Genomic DNA, 23,057 nt, shown 5'->3' with positions numbered 1-23,057 from the left:
CGCCGCCACCGCCCCGCCGCGCCCCAGCGAGCGCAGCGCCGGGCGGAGCCCTACCCCCCCCCCCCCCCGTCCTTACCCTGCCCCCCAGGACCGCTTTGCACGAGTGGAGCAGAGCAGCTTTATTTTATACTCAAAATACTCGGTACAAACAAGTGGGGAAGACAAACGCTCGTATAAACGCACCTGCGCTCGGCTCGACAAAACCGCAACGCGGGGCTGGCCGGAGCGAGGCACGGGAACACGCTGCACGGGCAGCGGGGCAAGGCGAGGGCCGGGGGCCCGCCGCCCCGGCCCCGGGTGCTGTGCAAAGAAAGGTCCAACATTTCCCCCACCCGGGGGCTGGCAGGCACACGGACGCGAACGGGAATCGTCGTTTTAAGCCAACGGTCCGGTTTTGCAGGATAACGACACGGGCATTTCTCTTCCCCAAAGGGAATAACACGACCTGAGCGACACCGAAGCCCGGGCTCGGGGAAGGGGCCCGAGCCCACACAGCCAGCACAGGGCCAGACGTGAGGCTGCGAGCACGGGCTGCGGTGAGGGTTCTGTGCTGTGATCCCATTTGCACGGCCAGTTTTGTAGGGGCACGCGTGTCCCCGCGCAGCACCTGGGAATTAAATCTGCCAGCACCCCGAGGACAATGTGGGGAGAAGGGCGTACCGCCGGCCTGCCGGACAGCAGCCTGCAGAGCTGGCGCTGCCCTGCCTCCTGTGCCTGGAGAGCTCCCAGCAGCCAGGGCAAGTGACTTCAAGCAACAGCCTCGGCCCACAGTTAGCTCAGGACATGGCATCAGCAGTCTGGGGACAGACACAGCCAGAAGTGTAATAATACATCAGACGCTGAGAGCTCCACAAGCTGTGCTGTGGGATGGCACACTAACCAATTCATCACCCGTGGTAGCCAAACTCCAAGAACAAAACAGATTTGGTCTTAACTTTTAACTCAAAGGAATAACAAGAACATTTCTCCTAAAGGTGGGGCTCAGAGCCCCAGCACAAACCAAGAACATCTGAACGGGCAGAAGTTTCAGCAGCATTTTTCCCCTATTTTATCACTGTCTCTTAGCTTGTGAGTCAAGAGTGAGACGGCAACCAAAACAAGTTTCACCCTCAGCACCACAGCATTGTCTCATCAACACTCAGTACCGAGAAGTTGCCACTCAGATCCAGGAGGCTGTGACAAAATGAGCTGCACCCCATGCTGATTGATTTAGAAATCCAATTATTTAGGACAAGAGTCGGGAGCAACCAGAGAAGCAGGGGCACTAGAACAAAGTCAGAGCCTCGCCAGGATCAGGAAGAGCTCTCGGACCCAGCTGTACAATCCTGCTGCCTCTCAGGACTGGAATGGCTTTCTCCCTAACAAGCAGAGACCCAAGCAGAGGCGTCTCCCCACTGGCCTGCAGCAGGGCCCCCCCTGCAGCTCAGGCAGGGGCTCCGTACATTCAAGGCTCTGCAGATGGTTTGTGATGGCTCTAAAGGCTGCTTCCAAGAAACAGCCACTCCTCGCCCTGCCAGCAGATGCATTAGGCACAAGGCAGCGCGTGGACAGGAAGTTTCTCTAGCACATTAAGGCACTTCAGCATCAATCTGCTTCCTCTGCGGGCTGAAGCATAACTCACACTCGGAGTGCCATTTCAAGGGGGATAAAAGGCTTAAGGCTTCTGGGGGTAACAGGGCTCAGGGGGAGCATTTGGAGTCTTTTTTTTAGTGTTGATTTATTCCCTAACTTCTGCTGGCTACCAGAAGACTCTGGTTGCATCTACCTGAGCAAAGCAGGTCCTGTTCCGCGTACGGCTACGCAAGCATCCAAGCCAGAACTGCGCACAGAGCATCTGAGAAGCCTGTAGCACCTTCGTGTAATTAGCAGTGGTATAACTAGCACACCTGCCTGCCTACGAAATCCAGAATTCCCCCAAACACCCTGATAATACTCCGGTCTTACAAGTTGCACAGGATCTGCACAGAGAATTTATCAGAAAGACCAGGGCATCTGTTTCCTTTTAGTGTTGGTTTTAACTGTCACATTTGCATGTTCAGCGTTTGACATGCCTGGAAGGCTATTCAGAATTCATCTCCCAGAGTCGGAGACCACACCAGCTCCAGCAAATACAGCACAAACACATTCCACAAGATCAAAGCTACTGCAAAGCCCGACACCGAAGCCCTGAATGATTCCAGTTAGCCAGTCAGCAGCTCAACGCTTCTGGCAACAACCCCCCTGATTTCTCATGGATAAGCCACGTCTTGTACCCAAGCGTAGGGATGGTAAAGTGCTGAATAGGTTTTCAGTTGCAGGAGCTCTAGTCTCCCGAGAGTTTCAAGTCTTCGTTTCCTGTCTTACTTTGGGGAGAGTTCTTTACTGAGTGATGCAGTTGTCTCCCATGTCCTGAGCATATCTGTCAGATATCGCCGTCCTCAAGTCCTCCACCTCTTTGTGAAGCTGTTTTACCTCCACCAGTTTTTTTGCAAGCACATCGGGGCTCAGCAGGTCATCCTTCTCCTTAGCTGAGTACTGTGCAGCTGGGGAGTCAGAGAAAGGAGTTACCTCAGACATGCAATTCTGACCAAGGGTCATTAGCAAGCGACACAGAAAAACAACGCGTGTTTGCAACAGAGGTACTACTTATCATTTAGTAGTTACAGCACGCATCTTTACAGCATGCTAACTACAGAAGGAAGGTTCAGAAGCCCAGAAAGATGAGAACCTTCCATGCTTTATGTGAGGTACTTAATTCTATTGCAGCACATGAGCCAGAGGGTTTGCTATGCCATCACTCCGCATACTTACATCGAATGCCCAGGAGCAGGGAGAGATTGGGATCCTTGCCCTGCGCCCTCTGAGTGACAATGCTGTAGACAGACTGCAAATCCTGCAGGCAGCTGGCCAGCTCGGCGTGCAGCTCCTGGGCAAGGTGGGCTGTCTCAGCAGGCAGCGGCTGAGTCGTTAGCTCTGCCTGCCGCAGTCGTTCCTGAAGGGTCAGGTTCTTCTCAATGAGATCCTGGTTCTGCACTGAAAGCTGAACAAGTGGCCGCAGCAGATTAGTGGTCACTTAGTACAGAACAAGAGCACTTCACAGCAACATAACAACTGCTCCACGATGGGAACACTGAGGACAGGAGGAGCAGGTTTCTATATCGAGCCCTCCAGACTCTCACTAGATGAGAGAGCGAGCAAGCGGCAGTCCTACACAGGGTGTGAGCAGTCTGCTTTCCGGGCTCAGACAGCTGCACCATCCCTGCTGAGGTGCGAAGCAGCAGAGAGCCTTTCAGGAAGTTGTGCACCAGCCTCTCACCCCAACGTTGGCCTTCCCTTCCCACAAGGGCTGCCACCATGCTTAGGTTCCTTTTAGGCTTGAGACTGGGGCTCAGCCCTGCCCTTCAGCCAGGGCTGCAGGGAGTTCGGACTCCTGCTCGCTGCCTTACTGCCCCCAGCTGGCTGCTTCAGTGCTCTCCAGCACAACCCACAGCCCCAGCTGAAACTGGCTTTCTGCTCCTGTTTTGGAACAGCAAGGAACTCTTTTCAGAGCACTGACAGAGCAACAGGAAGCAGGAGAGGTTGTGCTGTTGACTGCGAATTAAAGGCATTACTAAAACACATAATCCGCTGTTCATTCAACTGCCATGCTCAGGTGTTCTACACCACTCTGACCTCTTTCACAGCAGTCCGGAGCTGCTGCAGTGTGTTTTCCCTTCTCATTGCCTCCTCTTTCAGAGCTTGGCTTGTCCCTTCTTCCTGGGCCACCTGTTCTTCCAGGTTCTGGAACAGAGCATGGGAAAACAGTAAGTCTAACTTGCTTTATAGCAGGTTCAATTTCTAGTTGCCTCCACAGTCAGCCCTCACCTTTACTTGCAAAGACAACTGCTCCATCTTCTTCTGCTGTTTGTCCACAATCTGGAATCAAAAGCAGAGACATAAGAACTGGCCACACAGACTTCCAGCAATAACACCAAGACTTCTCCTTCAGTAGGACAGCGTCTCCTCTCCTCCTCATTCCTATCCACTTACTGCTTTAATTACTGCCTGTTAGTAGAGGACCTCGATTCCCCGATAAAAGGCACCCGATGAAAGATATATCAGCTATAAAAAGACTGGTGAAGTTGCATTCTTGTGGTTTTCCTCCGCCTTTCTCTGTATTCTGCAACTTCTCTCTAGTGTTATCCTACGAGTGAGTGCATGGTTATCGCACCAAGACCAGTTCTTAAAACTCTTACAACTTCTCTGTTTAGAACTCCAGAAACTGCTGTTTTAATGCAGTTGTAACTGCCTACTAATGCAGAAGTCCCTGATTTCATTTTTTGTGCCTAGTGACTCAGTGGAAGGAAAAAAAGAGTGTGGTTCCTGGTTGGAAGGGCCTGTTACCTTCTTGAGACAGTCACATTCTTTCTTCAGAGAGTCATTTTCTATCTTCTGTTGTTTCTCCCCATCCTGTGCAAGAGGCCCTCTCTCCACATTCTTGACACACTGCTGCACCTTGTCCTGCAAGCTGAAATTAGCAGAACACCATGGGAAAAAGAAACAACTTTATGTGGGGTGTTTCCCTCTCTCGACAACATGAGGAAGCAAATGCTTTTCATAGCAGATGTCAGTGTCAACCTGTTTGCGTCCCAGCTTGCAGACCGGAAGAGCTGTGAAAGAAGCACTCCCCCTCCCTGGACACAGCCCTGGGCATAACATTTACAGAGACCTAAGGACTGAAGGCCACAGATCTGTTTTTCCAGAGAGTTTCACTGAGACCAATAACCACGAGAGAAACTCGTGTGACAAAGAGGAGCCACTGTTTCCTTCAGCTATTTTGTTCTGCTCCCACCCTCCACTCTTGGCATGCAGAATTTGCACAGTGCTTTGGTGAGTGGTCACATAATCATCACGAATCAATGGTAACCCAGTTCTGAGAGGTGGGACAGTGGCTGTGCTGAATTATCACTGTCCTCGGGCAGCTACTGCTTCAGTCCTAAGATGAAGCTCGTTCTAATCCTCCAGATTTTTACCTGCGCACCGTAGAAAGAAGCTCCAGTTCCTTGTGTTTTTGGGTTTCCAGCTGCATCTCTTGCTCCCTGAATGCAGCCCGGACATCTCCAAGCTCTGTTTCCAGTGCCAGCACTGTTTCTTGCAGAGCAGTACTCTTCAGTTCAGATTCCTTTAGCTGCAAAGACAATCACAACTCTAGAGGTCTCCCAGGCATTTCAACACATACACACAACATGTTTCAGCCACACTCACGAGGCAGATTTTTTTACTACTTGTGTGGCCATTCTGAGCTACAGCTCAGAACATTTGTCCTCCAAAAAGGGCAGACTGCAGCTTAACTTGGGCAGCTACACAAGGGATTATTTGTGCATCTAGAAAAGCCACCTGAGCAAGTATCTGAAGAGACAACTCAGAGAAGTAACAACACAACTTCATTACTCAGAGAAGGTTTTACCTTCTGACTCTGTTTCTGGTGGTCCTCAAGAGTTGGCAGATCAGCCAGGTATCGTTCCAGGGTCTCGATTCTCTGTTGCCTCTCCCTGTTTTGTTCAGATTCCTTCTGGCATTTCTTTTTAAGATTATTAATGTGTTTGTCTCTTCCCTTTATCTGCAGGGATGGTTATATACAAGATTAGTTTATATAATTTCTTGTCTGTTCTTTAGTCCTCTATATGCCCACTCATTTACCTGTTTGCACAGCACTCAACCTCAAAATGCAAGACCACCTTACCTCAGCACCATCTCTGCTCACTTAAAGACAGGCTTCTTCTCTGGTTAAAAGAAGAGGTGCTGAAATACTTCTAACTACTGGAGGAAGGGGTTTTGCTTATAAACCAAAGCACTCTACACGGAGATCAGAAAATACCTACAATACTACATTTCCATGGAAAGCTTTCATTCGCCAAGGCACTGTGATGAATTTTGGCTTCTTAAAGAAGAGACATCTCAACTCTAGAGCAATGGGATCATACCCTTTCTTCCTGCTTCTTTAACTCCTCTGCATGTTTCTGCATAGTTTCCTTCAGCGTTTCCCGGATCAGCTTTGCATCCACCTCTGCAGCAGCCAGTTTTCTCTCCAATTCAATCTTTTCCTTACTGAGGGATTCAGTCTTCTCTGTGAACTGTGCTCGGAGAAACGTGTTCTCCCGTTGCAGCTCCTGCAAACACAGACAGCCTGTGAGTTCCGTCCGTCAGAGCTAACAGTTAGTTAGAAACTGGCACTAAGCAGCTGGCTTGTCTCAGAGCTGTGGCTAAGCCCTCCTAATATCCAAGCATCGCTCAGCCCACCTTATACATAGCAAGAAATAACACTTGTCGTAGTGCTGCCAGGCACTTGCAACACTAGCACAGCTTCTAAACAAACCTCAGTGCTTCAGGGCTTGAAATCTCTAGAGTCACAGCCGCTCTCAGAGATGTCAGATAATCAGGACCACACACAAAGGATAATTATACTCTGCGTAGCCCTCCTACTCAGAAAATACCTAATGAGAAGCGGTAGGACCAGGGGATTCAATACATATTTCCCCCTCACAGCCTGCTGCACCTAATTACCTGCATTCTCAACATGTAGACGTCTCCATAGGGCGCTGCACAGCCAAGCAGGGCACTGTGAACCTGCAGTTCACTTTCCCGGACCTTCTGCTCCAACTGGGATATGTGCTGCCTTTGCCTGTAAAGAAACAAAACCAACCAAAACAGATGATACGCTGTTCTCAAACATACACCTTCTTTTTAATGGTAGTAAAGAGCAAAACAACATAAACGGAGCCACAGCAACTCTTATGCTTGATATAATGACAAGCACAGAGGAAAGACAGCCCTACAACTCAGAACTGGCCCGCAGAGAAGTAATCTGAAAGTTACTCATTTTTGACCTCTTCACAATTTACACAAACTTTTCTTCTGTCTCTTCCCTTAAAAAAAATTCCTGCACCACTCCCCACAGCAGCAGTTGTGCATAAAACACAGCAAGCCCTGCACGTTCCGGAGAATCCAGCTTGACTGTGGATCTTTGAGTGAAATTAACAAACAGGGGACTCAAAATGAGCAAACAGAAGAGGTATTTACAGTCCAAATGCTGAAGGCAGTTTTCTTTAAAACTAACTTTTTCAAAAAGCATACAGACCACCAGCATTAGCTAGAAGTGTTCCTTGCCAGCCCAAACTCACAAAGAACAAATTTGAAATAATTATCGCCAAGAGCTCCCAGAAGCTCCTCAAGGAAAGAGGCGGTAGTTTCGACATTCTGCATAACTGTGATGTAAACAAAAATCTTTATTTGTTATAAAACACAGAAAATTATAACCAAAACTGCTTTATTTGAACCCTTATGGGTCACCATCCCACTTCCACGACAAAGGGCAGGAGAGCGTGTGAGAATAGCAGACTGTTCTCAAAGGTCACTGTGTTCTTTAGAGAACAAGAAAGATCATTCAGGTTAAAAGGACTCAGAGACATGAACTTTCGTTGGTATTTTCAAAACCGTCCCTTTCCAAACGGAAATATGCAAGTCCTTAAACTACGCACCAGTATCAAGCCCTCACCTGTCAATAAGGAGCTCTTTCTCCTTGAGCAGGTTTTCATTGGAGTTCAGGATATTGATCCACTGGGCTGGATCAGGTGCAGGTAGTGAAGGAGAATACATGGAGGGGTGGTGGCAGGCACCTCCGTTTTGTAACTGAAAGAGGAGACAAAATAACGAGGGAGAGGTTTATGCTCCGCAGAGGTAATTGCAACATTGCTAGAGCTATTTTGCACACAGTGTGCTCATCTGCATGCCAGGACACAGCTATTTCAGTCTCTGTTGATGTCCAAGAACAAGTAACTTTGCCCAAGCACAACTGGAGATTAACAAATAATTTTAGATCACTGTGCTAGCTCGCTGGAAACAATTTGTCTCCATTAGGGTACAGCTGGTAGGAGGCAATAAACAAACTTTCTCTCTAAAAAACCAACGGCATCTTTTGAGACAATCTGCTTCCTAACTCGTACATATGGAATCAAATTATTCTATAAACCACTAAGAACTTCTGGAAACCGATGAGTTTTCTTGCAGTTTCTGGTGGACAGAATATTCACCTCTTGATCCGAACCAAAGCGATGTGCAGTGCTGCAACATAATAAAGGACCGCTCAGCATAAGCAGCATGTCAAGTGATACCCGTGATACCCCCCATGTTGTAAAAACAGGTAATTAGGACACTTTTAACGTAAGATGGGGAGAAGCAGGAGACATTTTCTCCCATGCTTCGCAAGTCCAAAACAACGATTCACGATTGAAGAGAGGAAGAGTTTCAAACTGGCACATTCACACCCCGTGCCCCCTACCTGCATTTGCTCTATTTGCAACCGCACGTTCTCCAGCTGTTGTTTCCAAGCACTGAGCTCGCAGACCCTCTCATGCGGATGTAGCGTGCAGGTGTCTTGCATCCAAGATCGAGACGAAGGAGTTACTGGTTTTGAAAAGAAATTGTTAGCCTGGAGTCCCGTTGGCATCAGCCTGCCGCCATTTGGCCACGTTCCGTCCTGGGTTTCACAGACTCCATTAGCCCCTGCAGCCTGCTTGCTCTCTGGCAGCACCTTATAATGTTCCTTCCCTGCTTCAGCTGCCCCGGAGTTCGGATTGAACTTCTGAAACCTGTGGAGAGGGTCGGCGCACAAACTATCCAGAAAGACAGACTGATTAAGGGTGCGCTCAATGGCAGGGGTGTCAAACTTCCAAGTATCTTCTGTTCTCATGTGATCAGAAACAGGATGCCAGGATTGCTCAAAACCATTTTCCCCTGAAGTCCCGTAGAGACGCAAGAGATCCCTGGGCGGCACCTGAGATGACTTCCCGGCACTAAAGTCTCCGTTTCTCATGAGTCCTGCATGTTCAGAAGCCGAACCTGGCATAGCAGTTTTGGAAGTACTCTGCGAACAGCTCTGCTCCCCTGCCAAGCACAGCTTGGAGGGCGAGGCACCCAACGTGGATGGCATAACATGGGCTGTCGGGATGGTCACTTGGGTTTTGATGGGCTGGAATGAGGAACCGTTACTGGAATTGCAAAAGTCTAGGGAAAGAAGAGCGATGCTTTAATTACAATCCTGAAAATAGCCTGCGCGAACAGCTGGACAACTTTCCTAAAGAATCTAAAAAAAGTGAACCTTTCCCCCATACAAAAGCACAACTAAGGCACATCTGTGTTCCCCCTCACTACAAGTTTCGGGAGCCTGTTGACATTTTCCTACCACAGTAAAACCACAGGTAGAACCCACGTTTAGATCAGTACACATTTTTAACTGACTCTAGCTAGCTAATACACTAGCTACTCAAACATAATCTTATGTTAATAAGGTTATCTTTCAACACACGTAGAAACCAAGCCCTTTAAATTGAATAAAAAGGCTGAAACTTACTCAGCTGAACACTGAGACCTTGATTCTGCTCTGCCCGTCCCACAGCTCAGCGACTCTGAATTGTAACCAAAGCTAACTGGAGACTCCACTAAGCCCATGATGAGCTTCAAACATAGCTGAACACTACATCACCAGGTAGTTGACCTTCGAACTCCTCCAGGACGCAGCAGGAAAAAAGCTTTTTCCAGAGGCTACAGGAATGGCTCTTGAATATTGCCACAGGAAATGAGATACAGCAAACGCACCCCGACGCGAGCCTGTCCTGTCAGACAGGCACCAAACCTGGCTGCGTAGGGTTATTCTTAGCAGCTCTCAGATTTCAATACAGCAACAGCAAGAGCTGAGAAAAGCAAACACCAAAACGCCTGTTTCCTCTCCTCGTCCCAACACATCGTGTATCACACTAATTTCAGGTTTCTCCCGGATACACAAGCTTGTTTTCTTCATGGGTTTGGCTAAAGGCCCATCCCCATATGATGTTTCTTTAATCCAAGGACAGGACTGCAAGGTCACCCTTCCCTGTGGTTATAACCACCGCTACAAGGAGGAATAAAAGGTAACAATCTGAAGATGACTGAAACCAGGTTCTGCAAAGACCATCACCAAGCCACAGAAAACTATCACGATAAAGGCACAGGACCCTTTCCTCAAAAATGAGCAGAAAGCGTGGGGGGGGAATCTCTTCAGACACTGCTTGGCTGTGCCCAGGAACTCCAGAGAACACCGTGCTACCAAGCAGTCCCAAGTACGTTCACCTTGGCAAACAGCGGAGAGACAGTACAGTTTCCTTTTACAGCCCCTAAATTTATCCCCCAGTGTCACTATCAGGAACTTGATTTCACTGACCAGCACGCCACGTGCGGATGCTGGAATCGGTTCCCTGAATGTGCTAAGGGTCGTCACAACAACATTTCTAAGCGATGAACTGACCTGAAAGTCAGCGTGGCTCAGCCAGCTTTTGGTGCTGCAATTCAGCCTAAGCTCTAAGAAAGAAGGCTATCGCTCTGCGATATTCAGAAGGGCAATTTCCCAAAGAAACATCACCTCCCCTGCCCTCAGCATACAACTGGGAGCTTTATTATCCTGAGAAAGGCTAGAAGAGACTCTTAAACACACCCTTTAGTAATATTTCCACGGGCGAAGGCTTTTAAAAGCCTTCATTTCACCTCACAGATATTAAGATCTGTAGCTCACTCAAAAGACACAGGGCAGCTTGTGAAACACACAATGGGTGAAGTATATTGCTTTAAATAACGCAAACTTCCTCACTGCTGGAAGAAGAAGCAGTGAATCAACAGCGTTTTATGTCACTCTTGTGAACGAAGATGAAAATACAAGCACGAGGGAACACCAGGTCAAGCAGTTCCACTTCACATGCTTTAGCTGAGTGCAAGACTCCAGCACTTTCCAGGAAGAAGCACACAACTTTAACGCTGACAGAACTTATGCACAAAGGCACACTGACCTTAAGTCTCTAGAGGCAGCTATAAATGATTTGTTAAAAAAGTACACAAGACTAAATCACCCATACACCAGTATCAAACAGCAAGTCACCGATATGGCCCTCTAGTCAGTTAAAAATGCTTATTACAGTTAAAAGACAAGCAAGCTAGCCTGGAGAAAAAGTGATTTCCTTAATTACTTATCTGTATTTTAGGCAGCATATCTGTGCAGTTAAGCACTGATTTTTAAATGGTCTCTAAACATCACTACAGATACTGCTCCCTCCGAGTTCTACATTCTCTGGGGTTCGGTAATATTGGGCCGTTTAATGCCTGTTGGTCTGAAGGAAACCAAAAACCTGGGACCGTTACTGTGTGATGCCGTGCTGACAACCACCTTCTGTGCTGTCTGAGCAGGAGGTCCCAATGCCTGCATCCCCGCTGTCGGCCACACTCGAGCAGCGACTGATGCGGCTCTGGAACTTCACGGACAACATCGGCGTCTTCCAGTCGGTCTCTGAGAAACGACTCTTCTGAGTGGGGCTGGGAGCTAGAGAGAAAAAGGCAGTGATGTTTATGTATTAGCCAACAGACTGAAAAGCCTTTTACTATACAATTTAATAAGCCGTACTTAATTACCCTTAGTATTGTTGCTAAAGAAATCTCTTTTGTAAGCACAAGGAGGTCAAATAATATCAACAGATATAAAAAAAATCAATCTTGTTAAGGAAGTCAGAACAAACAGCAATAAATTATACTCCCACTGATAAGTTTGGTGATAGTACACTAAACTGACGCTCTGATAATTAGGAGCAGTGTTGGCGCGTGGCAATACTATTAATGGTAAAGCTACATTCTTGCATTAGTTGTTAAGAACTCTTCTCAATTTATCAGTTGCTATTCAATAGATGGGTCCATTATCAAACGATGGTCTACCCTTGGATACCCACACGATGATTTAACTTGGCAGGAACAGGACATTGTCTTTTATTAAAAAGCTTTTGGTAAATAACTCTTCCCAGGGTCACGTCTCCTCAGGGAAACTGAAACAGGATCCCACAGCAGCGCGGCTTTAAAGAAAAGACTGCCCTTACCCGATGGACTGTTCTGCTGGAGCCTCAGGTCTGGGTGTTTCTCAAGAGCAGCCATCTTATTTGCTCCAGTCAACTACAAGGCAATAAATAAAAACCATACTTTAAATGAGTACAAACCAAACCCTGCTCCCACTGACCAAGCACAGCGTACACACACATCAGCTACCCTTCGTCCAGAGTAACGCAGCATTGCGGATTTAATTAGCATCCCCCGAGGGCATCACTGCTTCATCTCTGCAGCAACAGAGGCAGTTCTTAAAAGCGAGCAATTATTGCAGGATTTCTTCGTGCCTGAGAACTGAGGAGAGTTCCTGTTTGCAACATTCTCCAGGTACGCAGCTGCTCAGCAGCGCCTTTCAACCGGGGCATGTGTTATACCCATTGCAGTTATTTATAGAGCATCAGTCACCATGGCATCTATGCACCGGCTCTTACAGCGACTGGAAATTTCCCTTTAAAAGTCTTAAATCCAACACAGTTCGTTCCTGCCCTCTGTGGAGGTCACTGAGCAACTACACGCAGAAAGAACTCCGCGTTACGTACCGCGACCGCCCGTCAGCACCTACCCCAAAGTGAGATTTATCTATTTATCACAGCGCTTGGGGCGATGGGTTTCCTGAGGAAACGGAATTCCCTCGCTCCCCAGCACTGCGGCGGGACCCTGAGGGGGAGAAACTCCAGCGTGCGCCGGGCAATGCCGGAGCCAAAGCGACCAAAGCGCTCGCAGCGCCCGCAGAGGAGCCCCCGGCCGTGTTCCCAGCGCCAGCAGCGGGCCCGGGGCCGCTCCCGCAGCGGGGGACGGGCCCGGGCCGTGAGGGGAAGGGGGCAGCGCCCGGCCTGAGGCGCCGGGATGGGGCTGAGGCGGGGCTCGGCCGGCCCGGGGGGGCTGGTTTCACCTCAGGGGGGCCGGTTTCACCTCAGGGGGGCCGGGTGGGGGCCCGGTACCACCTCACGGGGCCGGTTTCACCTCAGGGGGGGCCGCGCTGCCCCCGCCGGGCCGGGCCCTGCCCTCACCTGGCTCCGCGGCGGCGCCCGCGCTCCCCGCGCGCCGCGACCGTTACAGCCCCGGCGGGGGGGCGGGGCCAAGGCTCGGCGTCTTCCCTCGCAGCCTATCAGGCGCAACGGCCCCGCCCCTTCCCATCGCTCATTGGCTGTCCCCTACGCCGATTCCCCGCCCCGGCGGCGGTTAGCGGAAGGAAAGTGTCCGCGGCGGCCACCCGTAGGGCGGGGCCTCGGGGAAGGAGGGGCGCCGGCTGTGCCGGTGCGCCTGCGCAGTGTAGAGGCGGAGGGGGGCCGTTGCCTAGCAACGGAAGGGAGGCGTTGCCTAGCAACGGGGCCGCAGCCCGCCCCCCCAGCTGCCTAGGCCCACAGGGGGCAGGGAATCCTGTGGTCATTAACGTTGGAACCCTAAAATAATTAAATTTGGAGAAGGAACCCTAAAGTCATGAAATTTGGAGAAGGAACCCCCAAAAGTCATTAAAGCTGGAGAACACCTCCAAGCTCACCTGCTCCAACAGTCCCCCCCCCACCAGTGTCACCCACTACCGTGTCCCTAAGTCCCGGCCCCGCACAGCACCACCCCAAAACCAGACCCTACATCTGAGAGCACTGTCCAAATGCTCCTCGAGCTCCATCAGGCTCGGTGTCATGACCACGTCCCTGGGGAGCCTGTCCCAGTGCCCGACCACCCCTGGGTGCAGAACCTTCCCCTAACCCCCACCCTGACCCTTCCCTGTCCCAGCTCCATGCCGTTCCCCCGGGTTCTGTCGCCGTCCCCGGGGAGCAGAGCTCAGCGCCTGCCCCTCCGCTCCCCTCAGCCTCCTCTGGGCTGAACAAGCCGAGGCACCTCAGCCGCTCCTCATACACTGCACCCCCCAGACCCTTCATCCTCCTATAGCCCTCCTCCGGACGCTAACAGTTTTATATCCTTATGTTGCAGCACCCAAAAAAATGCACACAGTGCTCAAAGCTACGCCAGAGCAGAGCAGGACAATCCCTTCCTCCTTGCCCCCATGTTGCTCCCCACCCACAGCCCCAAAGGTCCCACCACCTCCTCGGGACCCCCATGTCCCCGCAGGCCCCAAGAACCGCTGTGGGGCAGCTTCCCCCAGCACAACCCCTCACCCGCTGGGCCGGGACGGTCGGCGCTGCGCTGGGCGCGGTGCCCTTCGTTATGCCTGGCCACGGCCCCTCAGCGCCGCATGAGCAGTGGCAGGGTCACCTTCCCACCCCAGCACCACGGGCACAGCCCGCCCCGGCTGGAAAGCACCGTCCCCAGCAGCAGCGAGATCTAGGGCCAGCGATGGGGACCCTCTCGCTGGCGTCAGGCCTGGTGGTGGCCCCCATGGGCTGGGTGCTGCTGCTGGCCGCCACGGCCACCCCTCGCTGGCGGGAGCTGCCCCAGCGGCCTGGGTACCCCCGCGACGTCTCCTTCAGCGACGGCCTCTGGGAGAGCTGCGTGGAGGTGCTGGCCCAGCCGGGCCCAGCCTGCCGCTCGTTCCCGGAGGACGCAGCCCGGTTCTGGCCCGTGCTGGTGCTGAGAGCTGCCACCGTGGGCTCGCTGCTGCTGGGGGCCGTGGCGTACGCCCTGGCCATGCTGGGGGCGCGGTGGTGGGCTCCCCCGCCGCGGCGCAACCTGGTGGCCTCTGCCGGGCTCCTGCTGATGCTGGCGGGCGCCGTGTACCTGGGCGCCGCTTCCTACGTGGCTCACCGGGTGCTGCAGGACTTGGCCAGCCCGCAGACCCCCCCGGCGGACCGCTTCCACCTGGGGACGTGTCTCTACCTGGGCTGGGGCGGCGGAGGGGCGGAGGTGCTGGCCGGCCTCTGCTTGGCCACCAATTTCTGCAGGAAGAGCGGGTTCATCGCCGGGCCGGACGCTGCCCCTTACGAGGTGGATTACTGAGGTGCTGGGACGGAGCGGGTCCCACTGCGGGTCCCGTGGGGACCATGCTGCTCGCCATGGGGTCACGGTGGCTCCTCAGCCTCCCACCGTGGGACCAGAGCCCCTGGACACCCCTGGGGTTGTCACTGGGTGGGGAAGGTGGATTCATTCCCCATCTTTACCTCTTTGCTGGTAGTTTTTCACTTGAAATGAAGCCGGTGTTGACGCTTCCTTGCCTGCTACTTGATTGTGGTCTAATTCTTACACAGGCTTTAGCCGAATAAAGAGCATCCGCACATCCAGCTGTGGCTCCTCTGTCAGGGGCCGGGTGGCACAGGGAGGGGCAAGACCTTTCTGCCACCTCCTTCCCCAGGAGGACGGTGGCACATGGCGTGAGTGGGGGCTGGTTGTCGCTGCAGGGACACTTCTGCACCAGGAAAACCAAGGCACAACCAGCCCTCACCGACACGGTTTTTATTTACAGAAGAGAGCCCAGCTAGAGGCACCACGCCGGCACACGGCGGGAGCGTGTTCCTCCAGGAAAAGGCCCCCATTGTGAACATGTGGCCGAGGCAAAACGTCCTTGGAAAAAGCAAGGCCATCCCTGCAACGTCCCGCTCCCGTGGGCGACGTAGCAGAAGGGGTCAGAGCCTTCAGATCTGCCACAAATCCTGCCACGCACCCACCCCAGGGCGGGCAGAGCACCGGCAGCACCATGAGTCTTATGGAGAATGATTGATGCAAGACAGGTCCTGGGGGTGTCAGGGTTTGGCTGCCTCTCCTGGGGAGCTCTGCTCGGCCTTGGGGTCTCCACCGCCGCCGCCCTGGCCCTGCCGCTGTGCCCAGCACTCCTGCAGCTCCTGGTACAGGTCCTGGTGCTCTTCCTTCCAGCGCCTGAACTTCTCCGAGGTGAGCGTGTCGTCGTCCAGCAGCTGCTCGAGGGCCTGCAGCTCCGCCAGCTTCGCCTGCCAAGGGAAGAGGCGGTTTTTGGGGCAGCCGTGCAGGGGCTGGGGAAGGGCCGGGGGCTGCGGGCTCCCACCTTGAGCGTGCTCTGCAGGGCCCGCACCGCGTGCACTTTCTCGTTGACGTGGGGGTTCTTGTTGCGCCGGATGAAGGACTTGCGGCACTGCTCCTGCGTCAGGAACCGCTGCCGCCCGATGAGGGACACCCCCCCCTGCTTCAGGCACTGCATCAGGCTCTCGAGGTCCTCCTCGCCGGGCTCTGGGTGAGAAGATGGGCACCATAGCACGGCGCAGCCCTGAAACCCTGCAGGGCCGCCTCTGCCTGCGACCCTGTTGTGAGAGCATCCCACATCCAAAGGCGGGGACTGGACCAGAGATTAAAACGGGGGTGAAGACACAAAAATGCAGCCCAACAGTGCTGCAAGGACTCGATTTACCCCCCTCCCTTGCACACATACATGCAAAAGGGTGGCTGTGAATTCAGTCACAGGGTGACAGGGAATGGGACCCCATTTAGCACAGGGCATGGAGCCCCCACATCCCCCAGCACCTACCCTCGGGTGACCGGGGCCGGGGGCTGCCCTGGGGGCTGCTGGCTGCGCTGCTGGATTCGCCGCTGGTCGGGAAGAGCTGGCCTCTTTCTGGGGTGTTTTGCAGCCTTTTCTTCGGCTGCAGGAGAGACAGGGCGGGAGGTGAGACAAGGACCTCCCGTCCCCTCCCTGGATGTCCCTTAGGGCCACTCACCGAGTCACAGCCCTGCCGGGGAGATTCGTCATCGGGGTCCTCGGCTTCTGTCTCGCTGTAGCAGTCTGGAGGCCACGGGGGAGGACGGTGGGAGCGGAGAGAGCAGGAGGTCCTGGGGTGGTCCCAGCAGCGGGGCAGGGACCCCCATCCCCCCCAGGGGCTGAGCATCACCCCAGCACCCCTCCTCTCAAAGAACATTTCTCACTTTTTCCCCAAACCGTGGGCAAAGCTCCCAGTGCTCCCACCCCCAGCTCCCAGCAGGGTCCCTGTATCCCCGGGCAGGGCCGTGTTACCTTCCTCCCTGTGCGGCACCGGCTGGTGGGCCAGCGCGTGCTTCGTCTTGGCCGTTACCAGGTGACTGACCCACCTGGGGGAAAAAGGACGGACAGACGGGCAGATGGACAGAGGGTCGTCACCAGCCCGCTGTGGCAGGACTGCCACGGCCCGCCGCGTTACTCACATGCTTAAATCCGCCAGCGTTTCTGCGGCGAAGATGAAGGGCTTGTACCTCTCGTGGGAGAGCTGGAAGACGCTGGGGGAAGGACAAGCGGGCGGCTGCCCTTGCTGCTGGGGGTCCCCGGGACCAGAGCCGGCCCCGAGCCCCCATCCTCAGCACCCTCGGCACCACGGGGACCCCACTGGCACCACGGGGACCCCACTGGCACCACGGGGACCCCACTGGCACCACGGCCCACCCACTCACTATTTCTTCTTCTGCTCCCTCGTGCTCTCCAGGTTGTAGGTGGCCAGGTTGATGAGACCCGCAGCCTTCTCATCCTGCAGGGGAGACACGGCTGCGTCCAGAGCCCGCCTCGGCCGGCAGAGCCCCATGGCGGGGGGCGTGAGGGCGTCCCCACTCACGTTGGGGTGGTGGTACCAGTACAGCGTGTGGCCCTTCAGCACAAACCAGCACCGCTTCCACTTCTGGGCCATGAAGCCCACGTGGTCCTTCTTCTTCAGGAGCCAGCCATCGCAGTCCACCCGGCCCAGGTCCCGGCACGAGACCCGCCGGCGGCTCAGCCTGGTCGCCACTCCTGCGGGCGCAGCGTTTGGGGGCACATCAGCGTGGAGGGGGGGGGGATGAGCTGCAGGAGACCCCCCCCCAGCCTGGCTCTCCCCAGCCTGCTGACACCAGCCCTGGCAGCACCCTGCTCACCTTTGGGTCTGCGTCCAGTCTCGGGGCTGCCCTGGAAGGGGACGGATGAGCGATTAGGGACGATGCAGGCAGGCGAGGGCAGCGCTGCGAGCCCAGGCACTGCCGAGACCCCCACCCCAAGCAGCACCTCAGGGTCCCCACCTCACCCACCCTGCAGCAGCAAGCCCGGCAGGCTGTCCCCACTGGGGACAAGCAGGACATAAAAAAACCCTTTTCCCCTGCTGCTGCTCCCACCAGCTCTCACCTCCCCAGGGATCCGGTCGGGCTCTGCGCCCTGAGCCCCAGCCCCGGGGGCTGCCAAGGGGCTGAGCTCCGCCGTGCGGGGTCCAGCGGGGGCGCGTGGCGAGCACGGGGTGCCCGGCGGGGTGCTGGCCTCCCACGCCGCGTCCTCCGCAGCACCTGAGAGCAGCGAGCGGGGCTGCAGCCTCCCTGCGGCCTCCCGTCCGGTGGGGAGCAGCGGCTCCTTCCCCTCCGCTCCCCTCCTACCGCGGCCGAGCGGTGCCGGGGGGAGCTCGCCCACGTCCTCCCCGGGCAGGCTCGTGTCACACTCGTCCTCGTCGTCGGTGCCGGGGTCCGGTGCAGAGTCCGGCCCCGAATCCACGTCGGCGGCCGCGCTGGGGGAAGAAAGGACCCCTGAGCTGCAAAATGTCCCCTGCGGGGTTCCCAGCCCGGGCACCAGCCTCGCTCCCCACCCCGAAAATCTCCCGGCGGCACCGAGCTCAGCCCGGCCCGCCGCGCCAACGGCTTGGCGCACGCCTTTCCATTCCGGGAGAGGAGAAGGGTCATTTCTAAATATAGGTTCTGTCCAATAAAACGTTACCAAGCAAATTAATTACAAACAGAGGCACTTTTTGGTTGTTGTCGTTGTTATCGTTGCTTAAGACTGCCGGCAGCTGACCCAAGCTGCGCTCGGCCGCCAGGACGCTGCTGGTCCCACAGGGGATGGGGCCGTGGGGTTTGGGGCTGTGGGGTTCGGGGCCGTGGGGTTCGGGGCCGTGGGGCACGAGGCCGGGGCTCACCTGGACGTCAGGGACACGGGGCTGCCGGGGCACTCGCTGCTTTTGGCACCGGGGGGATCCGCAGCATCCGAAAAGGCTCCTGGCACCTGGGGATGGAGCCTCAGCGCCTGTGTCCCGCAGCATCACCTCGTTTTGGGGTGACACCCCCCCACAACCCTGGGGCTGTAGGTACCACCAGTACTGGAGGTGCCCGGCTCAGCCCAGATTCCCAGCACAGCCCAGTCTGGCACTGGGAGCACTGGGATTGCTCACCTGCTGCCGGGGAGATAAAGGGGAGCCAGGTGGGCTGAGGGGGACCTTCTTCAGCACCAGCGTCACCCCACTCGCCTTCTCCAGCAGCTTCTTCGCCAGGTTGGTGCGTGTCCAGCCCACCTGCCACAGCACCCTGCTGACTGGGGGACAAAACCCGGCCCCATGCACCCTCCCGGACCCCAAATCCCCCTTGGCCCCGGTTCCTGCATCCCCCAAATCCTCCCCCAGCCAGAGGTGAGCGTCCTGCAGCCCAGGGGAGCCCTGCAACCCCAGCTGTGCCGGGCTCCCCGACCACAACCTCCCGGCCGAACCCACCCCCCTATAGGCCCCCCCAACCCCGTCCCCGTCCCCGACTCACCACCACCTGCTCGTTGACCTGCACGATCTCATCTCCGGGCAGGATGCGGCCCCCCTGCGCAGCCAGGGCCTGGGGCAGAGGCAGGGCAGGGAGCGTTCAGGAAGTTTCCCAGCTGGGGAAACCCGGGGCAGGGGGGACGGGATGGTGGGAAGGGGGGGGTTAACGGGGGGGGGTTAACCATTAACCCGTGGGACTGACCCTGCTCGGTGCCAGCCAGCCGCAGGGGGCCGAGGGGCTGGCGGGACGGGGGCGCAGAGCGGGGCACTCTGCACCCACCCCTGTGATGAGCTGCCCGGTCTCAGCCACACGCAGCCACCCGCCAGTTTGGGGACGGGGGGGGGCGGGTTAGGGCCTGGAGGGGCTCCCAGGATCCGGCCCCATAGGCTGCAGCGGTGGGGGGGCAACGTCTCCTGTGGCCGGGGTTAAAATGGGGACAGGGTGACAGCGGGGGACGGGCACAAGCAGCAGGGGGGGAGCCCCCAACTCACCTCCAAGTTGGTCGCGGACACGAAGTGCAGGCAGGAGCTGGTGGAGGTGATGTCCAGGCCCTAAAAGGGGGGCGGTTTGAGGGGGGGGCAAGGGAAAGGGAAGGTGGGGGGCACCGGGGGACTCACCAGCGGGTTGCAGGGCAGCGTCGGGGTGCTGGGGGATGCCGGGGGGCTGCTCCACAGGTTGGGGGGCAGTGTGGGGGTGCTGGGAGATGCCGGGGGGCTGCCCCACGGCTCGGGGGGCGGCACCAGCCCCACGCGCTCCAGCACAGCTCTGCGGTCCAGCAGAGCCGGGGGGCTGCAGCCCACGATGCTCTCGCAGATGCCCACGATGTGCTGGCACTGCGGGTGAAAACACGGAGATGGGGGGGGCATGGGGCCACCAGGACCCCCCCCCCATTTGCAGCCCCCTCCTCGCCCCGCACTTACGATCAGCAGGATCTGGCCGTTCCTCTCCACTGCCGAGCAGTCCTGGGGGGGGGGGGGGGGGCAAAGCGCAGGGCTGAGCGGGACGGATCAGCCCCCCTCTTCCAGCCAGGGGGGACCCCATAGGGAGTTCCCCCCACATATCCCCCCTCACCCCATCTCTCCCCCCCCCCACATCACACAGACGTTTAGGGGAACGGGATAGCGCCCAGCTGCCTCCCCCTGCTCCGTGCCCATCGCCGCGGCCTCGTGGCTGCGCGGCCACCCCGGGCACCCACCTCCTGCAGCACCTCCGCCAGCCGGGCGCAGAGCAGGACGATGTCCCTGCTGGCTGAAAAGTCGTTCAGGGTGGAGAAAAGGTACCTGGAGAGCCGGGCAGGGAGCTCAGCACCAGGCACGGGGGTGCGCCCAGCACCCACGGGTGCCCCCCTGCCCGCCCCAGACCTGTTGAGCCAGGAGAAGAGCCCCTTGGCGGCCCCGATCAGATCCACCACGCAGGCCAGCAGGGCGAAGGGGGGCGGCTGGGGGGTGGCACCCCCGGGCGGCCCCTCCAGCACCAGGGTCTGGGCGCGCTGCGCCAGGTCCCGCAGCCCCTCCGTCAGCGTCCGCAGGCTGGTGCTCGCCAGCTCCGTGTCCTGCGGCGGGGACGTGGCCGGGACGGGGGACAGGGGTGGGCGGGATGTGCGTCGGGGATCTCCAGGATGCCCCCACGTCCCTCCCTCCATCCAGCCCAGGGTAACCCCCCCCCCCGTGCCCCCCATCCAACCCAAGGTGCTCCCCGCTCTCCATTCAGCCCAGGGGGTCCCCATCTCCCCCCGCTCCATCTAGCCCCGGATAACCCCCTTGTGTCTCATCCAGCCTAGGGTGTCCCCATGTGTCCCCCCCCCCAAAACCCTCCATGCATCCCAGGGTGCCCCCATGTCCCCGCCTCCATCCACCCCAGGGTAACCCCAAATCCCTCCTCCACCCACCCCAGGGTGCCCCCCTGTCCCCCCAGGTTACCCCCGTGTCCCCTCTCCACCTCCCCCCAGGTTACCCCCATACCCCCCCCCCTCCACCCAGCCCACACCCCAGCAGCACCCATGGGTGCCCGGGCTCACCAGGGCTCGGAGCTGCTCCACGGCGTCCAGCAGCAGCTCCTGGTGCCCCACGCGCCGCACGCCCAGCGCCTCCAGGACCCCCGCCGACAGCCCCAGCAGCTCGGCACCCGCCAGCCCCCACGCCTCGAAGGGGTACCCCTGCACCGCCGCGTCCAGCCCTGCCCGAAACGCCCTCCCCTGGAGCCAGGCGGACAGGGTGGGGGGGCCGGGGGGGGCTCTGACCCCCCCCATCCGCTGTCCCCTGGCTCGGTGCCCCCGTGTCCCTTGGCTGGGGGTGACGCCTGGCCACCAGGAGGGCCCCATCCATGCAATGAGCCCTCCAGGTCTCAGCCGGCACCGTGACGGGTGGGGGGGGGACACACACACACGCAGCCCCTTCCCCACCCCGCTGAATATCACCCCCCAGGGATCGTTTTGGGGAAGCTCGGGGAAAGCTCTGCCGCCCCCGCCGCGGCCACAGCGTTGTCCCCAAAGCGGGGACACCCCGATACCTCCTCCCCACCCGCCCCACTGCTCACCCCGCTGGGGTTCCCCCATGGGGTAGGGGCACCCCTGGCTGGGTGGGGGGGGGTGGTCTCGGGGCCGGGGGTCTCACCTCGCAGCCAGGCCGCCACCTGCGCAGGGCCCCAGGCGCCCACAGGCTCCATGGCGGCGGCGGCAGGGCCGGAACCACCGCTCGTCCCCGCCGCTCACCTGCGCCAGGTCAGGGCAGCCCCATTGGCGCGCACGGGTGCCGCTCACCGGGGCCTCCCTCCCTCCCAGTACAGCCCAGTACGGCCCAGTACAACCCCGCGGGGCGAGGCACCCGCGACGCGCCCCGCTGACTCACGGCCCCCGGACGGTGACGCGCGGCCGTCGAAACCCCCGCGGGGATGGCAAACCCAGCTTGGGGGGGCCCCCGGCCTCCATTTTATGAAGGCCACGAGACGAGGAGACGTTGAGACGAGGACCCCCCCCCCCCCGGTACACACGGCGAGGGCTGAGCCCTGGCACAACTCACGACACCAATGCACCCCCACCATCCCAGGAGCCCGCTCCCCACTGCGGGGATTTTGCCCCCCCAGCCCCAACCCCACCGCCACCCCTTCCTTTGCAGATGGGGAAACCGAGGCCGGGGGCTGCCTCCCCTCCACGCCCGGCTCTCCCGAGCCCCAAACCCGCCCCGGCCCCCCCCCGAAACGCCTCCGTGCCCCCCCCCCCCCGCCGCGCCGTGTGCGCTTGGGGGAGCAGCGGGTGCTGATCGCTGCTGACAGCGGCGCCGCGCTCGCCGGCGGTTTCGGAGGGGCCGCGGGGGCCTGATCCTGCCGCTCCCCTCGCGCCATGATCATCCGGCCCCGACGCCTCACCCCGGGGTATTTCCGCCTGCTCCAGGTAAGGGGCGAGCAGGGGCTGGGGGGGGGGGCGACAAGTGGGGACCCCCCAGTCCCTCCCCACGAGGCCTGCCGGCTGCGGGAGCCGTGCCTGGCCGTATCCTGGCTCCACGCTGGTGCCGAGGGTGCTGCGGCAGAGCTGGGGTCGCAGGGCACCCCAAAATCACCGCGGGTGCTGCACTGGGGCCAGCCCGCCGGAAAAAGAGCCCCCCCTTTGCCCCCGTATGCCAGCTGTGGGTGCACTGGGGTCGCTCAGGGCAGGCTGGGGGCCGTGTCTGTCCCCTGGGGGGTCTGGGGGCGGCGTTGCCCCCTTCTTCCCTTCTCCCTCTCCCCCTGCAGATGCAGTTGGCGGCGGGGCGGGGTGCTGAGCCCAAGGACCGGGCGCTGCCCCCCCTGGC

General features: G+C 57.6%; 3 protein-coding genes across 8 annotated transcripts; 1 reads left to right on the top strand and 2 right to left on the bottom strand.

Moving 5' to 3' along the window:
* Positions 1-1,189: 1,189 nt before the first annotated feature.
* On the bottom strand, positions 1,190-13,029 carry CEP85 (centrosomal protein 85). 4 transcript variants are annotated; one of them, XM_080567211.1, is made up of 14 exons: positions 12,918-13,029; positions 11,904-11,976; positions 11,207-11,359; positions 8,297-9,021; positions 7,514-7,647; positions 6,523-6,640; positions 5,943-6,128; positions 5,426-5,578; positions 4,992-5,146; positions 4,363-4,486; positions 3,844-3,894; positions 3,652-3,759; positions 2,791-3,019; positions 1,190-2,522 (listed from the first exon to the last, which is right to left on the bottom strand). In XM_080567211.1, the coding sequence occupies exons 2-14, from the start codon at positions 11,956-11,958 to the stop codon at positions 2,359-2,361; spliced, it is 2,355 nt and encodes a 784-aa protein (XP_080423337.1). In that variant the 5' UTR covers positions 11,959-11,976; positions 12,918-13,029; the 3' UTR covers positions 1,190-2,358. The 4 variants fall into 4 exon arrangements, with proteins under 4 accessions (XP_080423337.1, XP_080423334.1, XP_080423335.1 ...); XM_080567208.1 differs by lacking the exon at positions 12,918-13,029 and adding an exon at positions 12,061-12,467; XM_080567209.1 differs by lacking the exon at positions 12,918-13,029 and adding an exon at positions 12,070-12,467.
* Positions 13,030-14,205: 1,176 nt separating this feature from the next.
* Positions 14,206-14,805, top strand: LOC308182254 (claudin-19-like; the record flags this gene model as incomplete). Its single annotated transcript, XM_080566528.1, has 1 exon — positions 14,206-14,805. The coding sequence occupies one exon, from the start codon at positions 14,206-14,208 to the stop codon at positions 14,803-14,805; it is 600 nt and encodes a 199-aa protein (XP_080422654.1).
* A 438-nt stretch (positions 14,806-15,243) lies between these two features.
* On the bottom strand, positions 15,244-22,021 carry CNKSR1 (connector enhancer of kinase suppressor of Ras 1). Of its 3 annotated transcripts, XM_080567207.1 has the most exons (21): positions 21,885-22,021; positions 21,290-21,447; positions 20,634-20,824; positions 20,468-20,552; positions 20,193-20,234; positions 19,890-20,105; positions 19,764-19,823; positions 19,276-19,344; positions 18,918-19,037; positions 18,666-18,772; positions 18,139-18,260; positions 17,891-18,045; positions 17,647-17,677; positions 17,352-17,524; positions 17,194-17,267; positions 16,951-17,022; positions 16,784-16,857; positions 16,491-16,555; positions 16,301-16,415; positions 15,824-16,005; positions 15,244-15,749 (listed from the first exon to the last, which is right to left on the bottom strand). In XM_080567207.1, exons 1-21 carry the CDS (start codon positions 21,934-21,936, stop codon positions 15,546-15,548), a joined length of 2,367 nt encoding a protein of 788 aa, XP_080423333.1. In that variant the 5' UTR covers positions 21,937-22,021; the 3' UTR covers positions 15,244-15,545. The 3 variants fall into 3 exon arrangements, with proteins under 3 accessions (XP_080423333.1, XP_080423331.1, XP_080423332.1); XM_080567205.1 differs by having other exon boundaries at positions 17,891-18,260; XM_080567206.1 differs by having other exon boundaries at positions 17,891-18,260; positions 18,666-18,751.
* Positions 22,022-23,057: the final 1,036 nt, after the last annotated feature.

This window comes from Anser brachyrhynchus (genome assembly GCF_964034855.1).
Source record: "Anser brachyrhynchus genome assembly, chromosome: 24".
NCBI lineage: Eukaryota > Metazoa > Chordata > Aves > Anseriformes > Anatidae > Anser > Anser brachyrhynchus.
This window is presented reverse-complemented; position numbering and strand designations above follow the sequence as displayed.